Raw genomic sequence first — 14,184 nt, 5'->3', positions numbered from 1 at the left:
ATTTGTAGAGAAGAATTAATTTACCAAATTATTTTAATTTGTATTAGCAGGTCCAAACGCTGGAAATCAGCCACAAATACCTGATTGGTGCATCTCTAGTCATATTTGTTTTGGAAAGCCACTAAAACAACAGTTTCGGTTTTGAATAATTTTACTATTATAGGAGAATAAAAGACACCAGATTATAGAGCTCAGTATTTATTTAATTTTTTTTACAATAAAACATTCCATCACAATTCAAATAAAAGTCCACCCAAGGAAAATTCCCCTAATCTGTAAACCTATGATTCTGATTTAAATATTATGTAACAAACAATTCTCTCCCAATGCAAAAACAGAAGCATAATCTAATAATAATAATAATAATCACATAGCGGTTGTAATGTGAAATAAAGTGAGAAATGTCCCCGTTAATGCGAGTTTCCTCGTCTCTCATCGTAATCACAAGACGTTTTGCTTTGAGCTTTGGAAGAAAGGCTTCAGCTGAGACCTGGATCACAGGATTAACTAAAAAAAGCAACTGAATCCTAAACATCACCGATGATGGACACAAAAAGAGCAGATAAACAGTTTACTAACCACTCTATAGATAAAGCAGTAAGTTATAGGAAAGTAAACCAAGTCATACTGGTGTAATGCTTTAGTTATTGTTAGTTGGCTATTGAAAGGACATGATAACATGGTTAAATTATTTTACACCGCTTCTCCAGACACATGTACCGACTTAGCTCTGAGACGACTATATGAAGTGAACATGCAGCTGAATAATAACGCAGAACCTGCAGCTGTAATCACCGTTACTTTGACTCTTCCGACTTATCTACATCATGGTTCAATTCTTTAAATACTGATTCTGTTTGAGGTAAAGGAACCGCTTCTGCTTTTCAGCCACATTTAGAAAAACTAAGACAAGAGCAGCAGCCTCTCCGGGACTAAACATACACACAACTCCTCTACAATATAGAACCACTTGCATATCTGGGGCCAAACAGTTTGTGTGATAATATCTTCTGCTAGGAAAAAGTTACAGTATCGCACATTATCCGTCAAGCTGGCTGCTACCATAGACATGAATATATATTCATGTCTATGGCTGCTACAAGTCCCTGTCCTCCCAGCGTCCAAACAACCTCAATGTCAACATCCGGCACCAGATGTGGCAAATGGTGAGCAAACTGCTAGAACACAGCGATATTCCCTTTATTAGGCAGCTGACGACGACAGGGTTTAGTTTTTGTCATGATTATGACCGCAGCATGGCATTCTGGGTATGTCAGGTGCAGTCTTCAGGTGCAGTCCCGTAGTTGAGGACAGACAAGACAGTGGCTCCCGAACATTTACACAACCTAGGCTGCGTTCACACTGCAGCTGGAAGTGACCCAATTCTGATTTTTTTTTTTTGTCAAATCGGATTTTTTTTTTTGCCGTGGCCGTTCACACTTCCAAATACGCGCTACCTGGATGTGTTCTCTAGTGTGAAAGGCAAACGACCTGAAAGTGTTCCGCATGCGCAGTAGAGGGCGCAATAGCGTCAGCGTTCTCAGTGTTCTGCCAACCGCCATACAAAGAAGAAGAAGTGTTCAGTGTTTGCGGAAGTAAACATGGAGGCTAACGGTGGAGATTAGCTTACATATTTGAAGTTGTGCGACCGTTGCAGTACTTTAACAATTTAATCCTCATTAATCCTCCATGGTTACAGTTTTTCTTCACATTTGCGATTATCAGGACGCAGAATAGTGACATCTGTCAAGTATCAGCGACGTTCAGGTAGGAGGAATGCGACGTTAGGTCACATTTGAATCGGATACGTATTGGCCTGGTCGCATTCAAAAAGAATCCGATCATGAAAAGATCAGATACAGATCGCATTACGTCAAAAAAAAAAAAAAAAAAAAATCGGAATTGGGTCACTTCAGGTTGCAGTGTTAACAATGGCAGGTCTTTGTGACATTAAAAAATGAGACCATGAGCATTTTCCCCTCTAAATGTGACGGGAGCTCAACAGAATTTTGGAAAAATAAGAATAAAAGCTTCAATAACCTGGTTACAACAGTTTGCACACCCTCCAACTAAATACCATTTGATCTGAAACCTTCCTTCAGACTTCTTCAGTAGGAGTAAAGACATCTTGACTCGCCAAACATTCTCCAAATATATGACATTGAGAGGAAGCCATTAATCAGACATCAGAAGGTCTGTGGTCAAAACGGAATGGGTGTTTACGAGATCGTCATTTTCTAAAAATCCTCAGTGCTTTTGGTCCAAACCTTCCTTTTAGAAACATGACTCGTGAGTTTACATGCTGCTTCATCAGACCAAAACATTCTCCCACATGGAGGTAGGTCATTTTCTTTCAAAGAAAAAGCTTCGTGGTCGTATACGACAAAATTCAGACTTAACCGATGTTCGATGTTATGCACACAAGATTTGATGTTAAAACTGGAGCAAAAGGTTAAAGGGTGTGCATTCATGCAGGCAAGTTATTGCTACTATTTTTACTCTTTAACCTTTCGAAACAAAATATGTCACAAAAGGTGGAAAAAGTTTTGAAATAAATCACTACATCACAAAAATATGACAATGTGAAGCATGCACGGCAGTGCATCACCATGACGACGAGTGCAGCTCGTCCAACCTGCCATCTTTGAAGCGGCGCAGCCTGTGGAGCCACGCTGATAAACATCAGAGGGATTCTATTTATACTTCCTGTTTGTTTTTGCTGTGCAGACGTTGAACCCTTTACAGGTGAAGTAAATCCCTTTCACCCCATCAGGTGGATCAAAACGTTCAGCAGTGCCACAAAAATCACGTGGTTGTGGCCTTTCTCCTAATATGATAGCTAATATTAAACACAATCATTCCTTTTTTCCCCAAAGCTTTACATACATAATAATTTTTTACCATAGAAATATATAAATATTATAAAATGTATTTGTCTTTCACTATGATCAAGCTTTTTAAACTCCATAAAATCAGTACATTACAGGACAGAGACGAAGCTTTAGCAACTTTAGGTATAAAAGCTGAACGCAAAGTGGAAGTTTGGCCATTTATGACGCGTCTCTGAAACAAACGATGCCAAACTGGCTAAATGTGGCGAGTGGATGAAAATAAAAACCCGTTAGACTGGATCTAAGGCCGGAACTGTGTAACAGTCATAATCTGGTGCTAACTGAGGCCAGTCTGATCAGGCGTTCCTCCCGTTTCCAGAATACACTCCACCCCCGACGCCGACGCCCGGTTAAGGGGAGGGAGGAGGTCATTGTGTACCTTGAGGGGTTCACCGTAATGCTGCAGGACGGTTGGGTGACGGTGGAGGGCGGGCCGGAGCGGCCATCACGACGTGGGAGCGTTCTGATTCTGGTAAATGGACGCCTTGTCCTTCAGAAGGTCCAGACATAAATGGCAGCTCCAGCTCCCTGAATGACGACAGAAAGAGTTAACGACCCGATTCAAGAAAGTTTTGGACATTATTTTTGCCTTATTGTTATTATTATTATTTTGCCGCCCCAGTCTTAGTGCATAGCTTTAATGTTTGTCTTTTTCTGATGATGGAACAAAATCACCACAGGATTGTATTTGGGCCAAAGGTTTACAATTTGCAGATAACACCTGTAGTCCTCCACCATTTTTCTTTCTTTACTTTATTTAACCGGCTAAAACCGGGATCCAGATCTCATTTGCAAGACAGATCTGAGCAGAAATCTGTGCAACCAAATCCCATTTAAAATATACACTTTTGAAATTAATGTTTTCTCAATATTTTCAAGGATTACTGACTGTAAGAGACCACCAGGTGGCGCTAATTTGTGCATATATTTTGTGAAAAACAAAGGTGTGACATCCTAAAATCAATACCACAGATATAAGTTAAAATACATTGCACATTTTTTTTTTTATTATTATTATTAAGGTGTTATTATTCGACAAACAAAACAATATAAACCATTTTGGAAAACGGATGGAAAAGTTTTCAGGCATTTTGAAGTCAAGATTTAAACAAAGTGGCCTTTAAGGAGTTAATTTCAGAAACATTGAATATTTGCTTTTCATGATGAGGATGAAATCTGATTGTAGTATCCATTTTGAAATATGTAATCATGGAATAAATATGTCTCTTTCTATTTATTGGAATGTTATTTTGTGTTCTAGGACAAAAGGTGCAACATTTATAATAAAATCTGCTGCCACATAAAACTAATAATAATGGTTTGCAGTCTCTAGAGAAGGTTTACGAGGATATTTATGATAATTTTTGACCATACTAAAATGTTTTGTATGCTGGAGCACTAAGAGTTCCTTTTACTGGCTGAGGTCGACTCCTGGGCTCGACCAAAACCAGGCAGTGCATCTCCACACAGAGCAGCAGGAGTTGTTTCTGCAGAAAACCTGCTTTAATAACTCTTTTCTTCCCAACTTTTAGCAACAAAACGCATTTTGCAAGAAATTTTAACTCTTTATAAATCACATTCTGTTGAAATTAAAAAAAAAAAAGGTCTATAAGGTATCTAAATTACTTAGCAGTGAGTGTATATATATATATATATGCATGGAGGCCTGTCGCAATAAGCAATAAATCAATTAACTGCCTGGTAATTTAAAAACAAACTCAATTGTATAATTTATTCTTTTTCCCTTTTCTCTGTCTTTCTACCAAAACCTTCAAGGTTTCCTCAGAAAACCCACTAAGCCCAGTGGTTGGGCCCGCCGAGTTTCTGAGTTAAAAATGTTAAAAGTTGACAGGAAATTTGAAAATATCACTTCATAATTATATGTTACTGGAAGATTGGAGGATTAATATCTGAACCCCAACTCTAAAGTCTTAAAACATGCAAACAAACAAGAAAACGAACTGTCTCGTTCTATGAGAAATGTGTTTGATTTTTCCCCATTTACAAATTCTAAGAGGGAAAAACAACGAATGAAAAGAGCGTTTTGGATAAATGGTTTCTGTTTTTATCAATCTATCAGCATTTATCAACGCCCGACTGTCCTGATACAGACTCTCCCATTAATTCTGAATTAAGCTTGATTTGTGCACACGGTTTTTGATAAAAGAGGTCCATTGTCTAAAACAGTGACTCATTGATGAAGTTACCTTCTGGAGGTTCAGACATCGGCGGGTTGAGACAGTACATGTGATAGCCTCGATCGCAGTCATCACAGAAGAGAAGCTGATCCTTGAAGAAACACAATCAGAACTCATGAACTTTCTTAGAGAACTTCTTTGGCCCTTAAATTAAACTCTGTAAAGGACAAATCCAGCTTAAATACCAAACATTATGATTAATATTTCTCTGAAAACTGAGTCAGACTGCTGAATCCCATTCATTCACACCAATTCTTGCACATAAACTCGACATAAACCTGTATTTGTGCATGTAAACAATTCTAAATGATGCAAACATCAGCAGAAAATATGTTGTATGATTCTTTAAAGAAATATATTAATAATTAGTTTGGCTGCAAGTATAGCCAAGTACAGGGCCTGATACAGGAGGAAGGAGCCCCACCTGTAAGGTCTTTTTTACAACAAACAAGTAAACAAACAAGTAAAAACTTTTAGACTTTGTCCACAAAAAAATGTTTATTATACCCTTTTCTATAAGGTTCCTAATCAAAGCTGCATAAAAAGACAAAAGATGTAGACTACAAAGAATTAATAATGGCCAAAATAATAAACTAAATAGTTCTGGGGCCTCCAAAGCCTGGGCTGCTGCCCTGTTAAAGTAATTCACTTAAAACTGGGCAGTTCTGCAGAGCAATTCCTGCATTTCAGAGTTCAGCTCCACACCAACATTAGAGACTCACATCATTTTCAGAGGTACCGCACATGTTGCAGCATTTGCACTCTATGCACTGCCAGCGATACGTCTTCACAGCAGCCATCATTACAGGAGTAAACTGCAGGCAGGAGGGGTGGCCTGTGTTCACACAGAGGAACAGAAACATTCTCTCAGATTAGCGAGCCGGTCTGTGTGTGCAGTATAAATGCCTCTTTCAAAAACCTCAAGGACGTACCGGAGCGTCCACAGTCCGAGCAGGACACCAGCTCCTCTGATTGGCCCGTCTTGTGATTGGTTTTGGAGTCTCCCAAGCAGAAATCGCAGTAATTGTTAGGCAACGCAAGACCGTCAGGGCCTTTTTTGGGAGCTGCTTAAGGGAATTTAAAAAATAGTTATTAGTTACCAGTAAAGCCTGGATTGTTGCACAGCAAGTCTCTGGTGCTCGTTTCTTACTTTTTGGCTCCTCGGGCAGCGGGAGGGTCGGCTCGTTCATCTCCAGGTCGTCCATCTCCTCGCCCTCCTCCTCGGCCAGGTGGGAGTGGGCGTAGTGGTAGCTCAGGCCTGGGCGGTTCTTGTAGCGCTTCCCACAGACTGACACCAAAATAAGAAAACATATTTTCAAAAAGACGAAGAAAAAGCACAAAAACCACAGTGAAAGGTGAGGATCTGACCACAGCGATTCAGTTTTGTTGTGCCACTGAAATAAAAGACCTGCTGTGTTTCTGAACAATAAAGTGCTTTCTACATGTTAGGACTGCGGTGGTTTGAGAGAAGACTCTGTTACACGGTTCATGTGGGGAGAAGTGATGATGTGTGAGACAAACAGGAAATCACTTTTAACCCACAAAGTTTCAATGTTTTTTGTTTATAATGAATATTAAAGTAGGAACCGCATTACAAGCTGAAGTAGAAAAGGGGAAATACAGATGACATGTTCTGCTAAATAAAATAAAAAAGTATGAATACTAGACAGTATTCATACTGTCTAGTTTCTACAAAAAAAAAAAAAAAAATCTGACAAGTGCGTCATGCATTTGTATTCTGAGCCAGAACTTGGTTGAACCATTTTTCACTGAAATTACAGCCGTAAATCTATCAGGTTGTATAGATTTCAGTCCAGGGACTGAGATTTATGCCATTCAGTTCTTTGCAAAAAAAAATAAAAAATGCTCCAACATGGTTAGATTTGATGGAGAGAGTTTGTGAACACCAGTTTTCATGTATTGCTTGAATTATAGATATTAACGTGAATGCGCTCTAATCCGACTCATTTCTCTGGAGCTATGGCTGTTTTTACGATTGTTATCCAACTGGATGTTTTTTCCTAAATGTATTTTGTCAATCCTGGCAGGCTATCTCGTCTCTGCTAATAAAATGCAAGCCCCCAGCATGATGCTGCCACCTATATATTCCTACTACTGTGACGTTGTGCTCGGGGCGATGTGGGCTAACTTACCACCACACAACTTTCATTTTGATCTCATCTGACCGGGCGCTTTGTTTCACATGTAAGGGGCAAAAACATGACAGATGGGAACTTTCAACAACGTTTTTTCTATTCTTCCACAAAACATACGCATGTCCAATGCATGACTGAAGGCAGGAGTGCTGACAGATTCTCCTTCTTGAACTGGGAATCTCTGCAGCTCCTCCAGAGCTACCGTGAGCCTTTTGGCTGCATTATGATGAATGCTGATTAATACACACATGGGTGACTTCAATCAATGTATAGAGGAGGAGGAGGGGGCGAGGACAAAATGCATGCCACACTTTTTAGATTTTTACTCAATAAAATATTTAATAAAATCACATATTTTCCTTCCACTCCAGAATTGTGCACCACTTTCTGGTGTCTATTATGTGAAATCCCAGGTAGATGCACTAAAGTTTGTAGTAATAATGAGACAAACAGTGAAAAGGTTCAAGTGTCATGATTATGTTTTGCAGGGTGCGGTCACTATTTAGGTTTAGTTTGGTAATAAACAACTAAGGGATGCCGTAAAAACTATGAAATTATTCAGCTTCACAGAAAGCATCAATCTTAAACATAAATGATAGGTTGGCATAATTTTAAGTAAGACTTTTACAACTGAGATGAAAAACCCTCCCTCCAACAATAATCCCCTGGTTTTAACGTGCTCTATAAACCACTGAGATTAAAGGAGATTATGTGATACCAGGCATCCCCATCTTAAAAACAGCACAAAGATGAAACCGTGTGAAACTGCCGCTCTCAGAGGGTGGGGTTGTTATGTGATGTGTGTAACAAGTCAAAGACTACACCAAGCTCTGCTTTTTATTTTCTCAAAACGCTAACCACCACATTTCATCATCTGTCAACCAAAATAAGCATCTTGGGTGAGAGTTTGAAGATCTAAACAAGCACATCAAACCATGTGACGGTAGACGGAGGCTGAACAGACTGAAAAGGTCATGCAAACATCAAACTGACTCAGTATCAAAGCAAAGGCCTTTAGAAAAAATAGAATGTGAAATGAGTGAATGTTTAGAAGGGTGCAAACAAAAACGGGGACAAAAATCAAACCTCATGCATTAACTAAGAAGTTTATCTGGAAAATTTGCTGACACTCATCTTCAAGAACTAAACTTAAGATGAGAGCTACTGAAACCTTCAAAAGCTGGTTCATTACATTTGGATATGAGAGTCTATGTTTATGGCCAAGCGAAACTGCAAGCAAAGGAAAAATCCCTTCTTCCAGAAAAAAAAAAAAGAACAGTGACAGTACATAAAAATACATACATCTACTCAGTTACAGGCAATGAGAGGAAGAAGTGATGAAGAGAAATCTACCTCTTTCAGAAGGTTTTGAAATGTGCTTTTGTTTGATAGTGTCTGGAAGAGAGAAGAGAATCAGAGGAGAGCACAGACAGAAGCTCAGAGAAACAGAAACAGTCGGTCAGCAATGAAAGCGAAACCGCTTCAATGGAGGGAAGAAAAACAGCTCAAGAGGCTCAGATTCTCAATTTGAAGACAGCAAAGAGGTGGAGGAAACAACAGAACAGCAACAAGAAGCAGCAGAACTTTAACTAGCTTTGTTAGGGGATTACTGTCGCATGAGGACTCACTGTCACAGGCGTAGGGCTTGTCCCTGTCCTCCAACGCTGCCGTGTCCAGCTTCTTCCTGCCGCTACCCACTCCTCGACCCTGCGGACGAGGCTGGAGTCAACCCAAAGTCTAGATAAAAGAAGAAAAAACACTCGGTTCACCTTTACCTTCCCTTTCCCTTTGCCTCTTCTTTTAGGCGTGTCTTCCTCGTAGTCTTCGTCATCCAGGTCATCCAGGAAGTCGTCTGGCTCGAGGATTCTCTATGTTGAAGAGAGGAAGAGGGTGGAAGGTAAATAGAGCGGACGTCAAGTCCAGGTTAAGCATCTCATTTAGTGTCAGCAGTAAATGAGATGTCGGGAGTGAGAACAGGAACCTTTCTGATCCGGGTGGCGGGGTTCAGGCTGCCAGTGTAGTCGCTCTGATTGGAGTCTTCCTCTGACCCCCGGATGTCCGCCGGGGTCCGTTTGTCCAGAGGTTCCCCCTTCAGCAAGGCCTCCAAGCTGCTGCCATCCGACGACAGCAGGACGTCCTTCTTCAGCCCCAAATCTATTTCTAAGAGTAAAAAACAGATCGAAACAGAAACTTCTTAATACTTTGCTTTGATGCTTCAACATAAAAGTCATTTTTTTCCCATCGTAAATGAAGTGAGGTATCCAGCAGCTTTACCAGACATGTTGCTGAAAACCTAATTAAACTGAGAGCAAGTCGAGTCGAGCTCGTTGCCGTGGTACCTGACTTAACAGGAGGGAAGATGAGGCGCGGGTCTTCTGGGGGATGAGATCTCCGTTTCTTCCTCCACCTCCTGGCTGGGTACGTGTAGAGCTGACCTGGAGCCATGCCTGAGGAGAGGAGAGCACGTCACTGACCCGTCCAGATCGATGGACGCTCGGCAGGCTAATGGAGGCACTCAGACTAAATGACTCAGCAGCGGCTTCCTTCCTAATGGAAGATGCCGTATTTGATCCCAGTGTGTTGAAGTTGTCTCTTTGTAGCATTCAAAAGGAAATTAAAGCTGGCAACTCCTGCTGCTAACCCAGCTGCAGCGCCTGGCAAAAGTATTTACATCCCTTAAGCTTCTCATTTTCTTACTTTATAGCCACGAAATGATACAACTCTAGCTCAAAGGGGTTGCAAGTTTTTTGGGAGTACATCTCTCTGATCAGCTTTATTGTCCTTGCTGAACAAAAGTATTCCTACAGAATAATGCTGCCGAGAGAACTGCTCAACATTTTTACATCTTTCTTCCATTAAAGCCACAACTGTAGGAACAACTAGTAGTTACAACGTCAACTGATTCTCAATCCTGAGCTCCTGACCTCTGCAGATGATGAAATCCATACAAAATGCTCAAACACAAGTTTGTGGTTATTAGGAGAGTAAATGTGGAAAAGATGAACAGGTAAGAACGCTTCTGCAAAGTGTTTACATCTTCTTAGATTTCTACTTCTTACAAAGGGTGGAAGGGCTCAGAAAGGACTTTTGAAATCGGTTCTCTTTGTTGCATCTGTGTGACGATAATCGAACATTTCACCCCCTCTCCATTGGAAGCCATTGTGCGTTTGGTCTAAATTTTGTGGGTGTTTTTGTTTAAGCAGGAAACACCAGGATGCTGCTGCAGAGGGAGATCGGTTTGGTGTGTTTGCGCGAAAACAAACATCCGAAAACCATCTGACTGCATGTCGACAGTTCGATTTCGGTCTGATTGTGCTAAGCTCTGTTAAGTCTCTAAGAGAGCAAATCTGGAGTATTACCAGGGCCCCGGTGTCTCTTCTCCATCCAGATGTAGCAGTTGCTCTGAGCCACACCGGTCTGAGAGTCCAGGAACGGCATCCGAACGCTCCTCTCAGCGCACAGCCTGGCGTTGTAGCTGTGACACTGCTCCAAGGCATCTCTGTAGTATTGCTCTCCCAATCTGAGCAAAACAGCAAGTTGCAAGAAGTTGAAATATTATATTCATAAGGAAAACTCCAACAGCGGTTTGGTACCACGAGTCATTTCTAATAAAAAAAATAAATGTGTGTGTGTGTAAGGGTAGGGGTTCAGCCTCATCAGTGTTTCCTGAGGCTCATCTCACTGCTGCACAAGCATTTTTTTTTTTTACAGTGGCAGCGAGAAACAGTTGGCGACATTATTTAAAGTGATCACAGTGACAGGCCGGCCGCAGCAGCTGGGCCTCAATCAAGACTCCAAGGTCGACAAAGTCAGACCAGGTTATTTATGAACACACTTAAAGGGAAGTTACTGACTGACTCCTAACAAAATGTGGATAAAAGGGAAAATCAAGGAAAACATATTAGAAATATACAGCTGTAGTTACGACTCAGTCTGGATTTATTACTTAAACAAATGAACTCAAACAAGCTCTGAGAATGTCAACTGTTAGTGAGGTCTAAATATCAAAGAGCTGTGTTTTTATCCATACTTCCTACTTTGTAGAAGAATTACAAGCAGAGTAATAAAAAGCTGGATCTGCGAAACAAACTAGCCAAAATGTTTTCTTCCACTGCAGGAACTGAGCTGCAGTTGAGCAAGAGACTGGCCACTACCCAACTACCGGCATTTCAGCGGTCGAGTCTACTTCCTTAAAGTTACTGCAGTTAAAGACAGAACCTAACCGTACCCAGCAGCCCTTGAGTGGAAAAAGCTGACAAGAGTATTAATTTGAATATCAATCATACAAAAAAAAAAAAAGTTTCCAGTAAGAGAATGTCACTGCTCAGTTCAGAAAACTGAGTCATGAGCTCAACATTTAAACTGCATTTCAGTATTTACTTCCAAATAAATCTGGTGCTGAAGAATGCGACCTGAGAATACAGTGAAATGAGTCAAATGTAACCATTTACTGTCCGTGCCAGTCATAGATTTACATATGACGTATTGTTTCTAATAATATATTAAAGTTCTATTGTGGATAAAAGTCTCAGTTTTTGTTTTTGACAAAGCTTCTAGCATTATCCTTTGACCATTTGGCCATTGTTCTTATCAAACTTAGTAGGGCTCATTTAACTTGGTTGGTTTTCCGGCAAAGACTTTGCTTTGAGGAAGATGTCATGGTCAGACCAGAAACAGTTTAATCTAAGCTAACTTTAGCCATTTCAAAAGATTTTGGATCAATGTCCAAATAGTACACCCAACTTTGTTTCAGCCATGGGATCCAAACTGTCACCCTCAATGACAGATTTGCTAGGATGACAAAGAACAACCACAAAATGACAAAAGTTAAAGTCTAACGTAACAGGAAGTGACAACAGCACCATACTCCAAAGAAAGGGCAATTTAACATCAACATGAACTGGGAGTATAGGAACTAAGACAGAAATGCTTGACATATTCAAGCTTGAATGAAATGTGGTACTTTCTTCTGGAGAAAAATGTTTGAGTTATTATGCTTAAATGACAAAAATGAAGTTTGGATACGTCAAAGTAAGGACACTTACCTCGACCTGACAGTCTTGTTCTACTACCAGTGCTACTGGAATGTTGCACAAAATGAATGCTATAATAAATACAGAGGTCTACCCTTAATTCAAATTAACATTAAAATTAGGACCTGGTTGTTCCAACTGGACAATGATCGTAAACACAAAACAAAATTGCTTGGAATGGATAATACATTCCAAACAATGTTTAGAAACAGTCCTTACTGCAACCCTATTGAAAATGCATTAGTTATGATTGTAGAGGAAAACCATCCTATTTAAATACACTTCAAAAATGGCAAGAAAAGAGATCATATATGTAGCCAAAAATATGTCATTTGATTTCTCTGCCACTTGTTAAAGGGGATTAAACAGAATGTTACTAATCAGGATTCAGGGTTTCCCCCAGTGTATTATAAGCCTGGCGGGCCACCAGGCTCTACTTGCGGCCCCCTCCCCAGGCTAAGCATTGCTTATTTAGTTAAGTATTTTAAAATGTTTGCTTTTTTAAAGACTTTATAGTTGGTGTTCAGGTATAATCGCCAATGTTTCAACAACACATAATCATCAAGTGATATTTTTAATTTCCCTGCCAACTTTTTAAACTCAAAAACATGACAGGCTGCTGGATGAATGACTGCCCTGACACCCAACCACCTGGCTTAGTAGGTTTTCTAGGGGAAACCATAGGATTGATCAAGAAATTATAACTTGTATGTATAGATTAATCCACAGTTTATTAAAACTCATGCACCTAATTCTTGCTTTTAAAAGTTTATTCAAGCTATAAGTTGTAAACCCATTCCACCTTTAAATAACTGTTTAAATGACTCCTTAAACGATTAAAATCGATCTCAAATGTATGCTTATAAGTGTATGGAAAGTTTGACAGGAACTGGTGAATACAAACATACATTTAAAAAGTTATCAACGCACGTTTTACACATTTTCAAAACATTGCCGAGGTTATTTGAGGACATGTGTCGGTATGGCGTGTGTGTAATCTCAGTTAAAGGCTTGTAATTAGAGTCTGACATTAACCAGGGTTCAGGCTGCACCGCTGCATCATGAGGGAGACAGCGGAAATGGAGGAACGTTTGAGCTCACGCACACGCCTCATCTAAGCAATAAACTTTGCACCTCAAAAAGAGTTGCAATAATCTGATCTAAAGCGTGACAGCCACAGAAGCGTCTAAGCTTTCAAAATTAAAGAAAAAAAAACTTCACCACCAGTGTTTCATTCATTAAAAACTAGTCGGCCAGTTGTCATAAACAGCGTTGGACTCTTTAGCTTGTTAGCGTGCGAGCCACCTAGCTGCGTCGATCGTTTTACCACAAGGACGTAACAATTAATGACACCGACGCTACAAGGAAACTTCACACACGTTTCTCAACACATGTTAGTGACTCGTGTGTGTAGAAAAGTATAAGTTGCGTGTCTGCTAACTTCCACTTCCATTCCAGGATGTAAAAAGACAGACACGACGCTTCGACAGCGTTGGCTAACCGCACTAAAACAGAATGCTCCTAAGCTAGCTGGCGAAAGAGTCGGTGAATGAGTAACTATACAGACGTAATAACGTGACTGAGGTGAGCGTCACCTTTATAGGTATAAAATCTGCAAGGAAGTCCAGTACTTACAGTTTGACAACATTCTCAACAACAGCTGCCATCTTGCTTTAAAATACGGGTAAAGTGCCTGCCGGGTAATGAGTGCCCCCTGTCTGGACTTGTAGGCAGGTGGAGCAGGAGCTTGAATTCGTGCGCCTCCTAGTGGCGAATAGGAGTCATTGCAATTATTTGGTTGACATTTTAAAGAACGTTTAGGTTTTAGTTTTGTGTTTTTCTTTTGCCCCAAATGGAGTTTTGTCAATGACGGCAGGCTAAAGCATTAACAATTAAACTGTTTAGT

General features: G+C 40.2%; 1 protein-coding gene across 5 annotated transcripts; it reads right to left on the bottom strand.

The window, feature by feature from the left end:
• Nucleotides 1-182: 182 nt before the first annotated feature.
• On the bottom strand, nucleotides 183-14,159 carry dpf2 (double PHD fingers 2). 5 transcript variants are annotated; one of them, XM_008427714.3, is made up of 12 exons: nucleotides 13,914-14,159; nucleotides 10,605-10,765; nucleotides 9,585-9,692; nucleotides 9,227-9,405; nucleotides 9,021-9,113; nucleotides 8,874-8,952; nucleotides 8,599-8,640; nucleotides 6,240-6,377; nucleotides 6,022-6,156; nucleotides 5,812-5,924; nucleotides 5,099-5,174; nucleotides 183-3,419 (listed from the first exon to the last, which is right to left on the bottom strand). In XM_008427714.3, exons 1-12 carry the CDS (start codon nucleotides 13,943-13,945, stop codon nucleotides 3,337-3,339), a joined length of 1,239 nt encoding a protein of 412 aa, XP_008425936.2. In that variant the 5' UTR covers nucleotides 13,946-14,159; the 3' UTR covers nucleotides 183-3,336. The 5 variants fall into 5 exon arrangements, with proteins under 5 accessions (XP_008425936.2, XP_008425934.2, XP_008425935.2 ...); XM_008427712.3 differs by having other exon boundaries at nucleotides 5,099-5,180; nucleotides 13,914-14,155; XM_008427713.3 differs by having other exon boundaries at nucleotides 5,099-5,180; nucleotides 6,022-6,153; nucleotides 13,914-14,148.
• Between the last annotated feature and the right edge of the window lie 25 nt (nucleotides 14,160-14,184).

The sequence above is a fragment of the Poecilia reticulata genome, chromosome 14 (assembly GCF_904066995.2).
Source record: "Poecilia reticulata chromosome 14, P_reticulata-male-v2, whole genome shotgun sequence".
NCBI classification, from domain to species: domain Eukaryota; kingdom Metazoa; phylum Chordata; class Actinopteri; order Cyprinodontiformes; family Poeciliidae; genus Poecilia; species Poecilia reticulata.
Note: the sequence above shows the minus strand (reverse complement) of the source record. Positions and strands in the feature narration are given on the sequence as shown.

Coding starts and splice junctions, on each gene's coding strand:
- dpf2 (XM_008427712.3), bottom strand. CDS start 13,945: ATGGCAGCTGTTGTTGAGAATGTTGTCAAACT. Junction 6,157..6,239: donor GCTGCCCGAGGAGCCAAAAA/GTAAGAAACGAG, acceptor AATTCCCTTAAG/CAGCTCCCAAAAAAGGCCCT. Junction 5,925..6,021: donor CTCGGACTGTGGACGCTCCG/GTACGTCCTTGA, acceptor GTGTGAACACAG/GCCACCCCTCCTGCCTGCAG.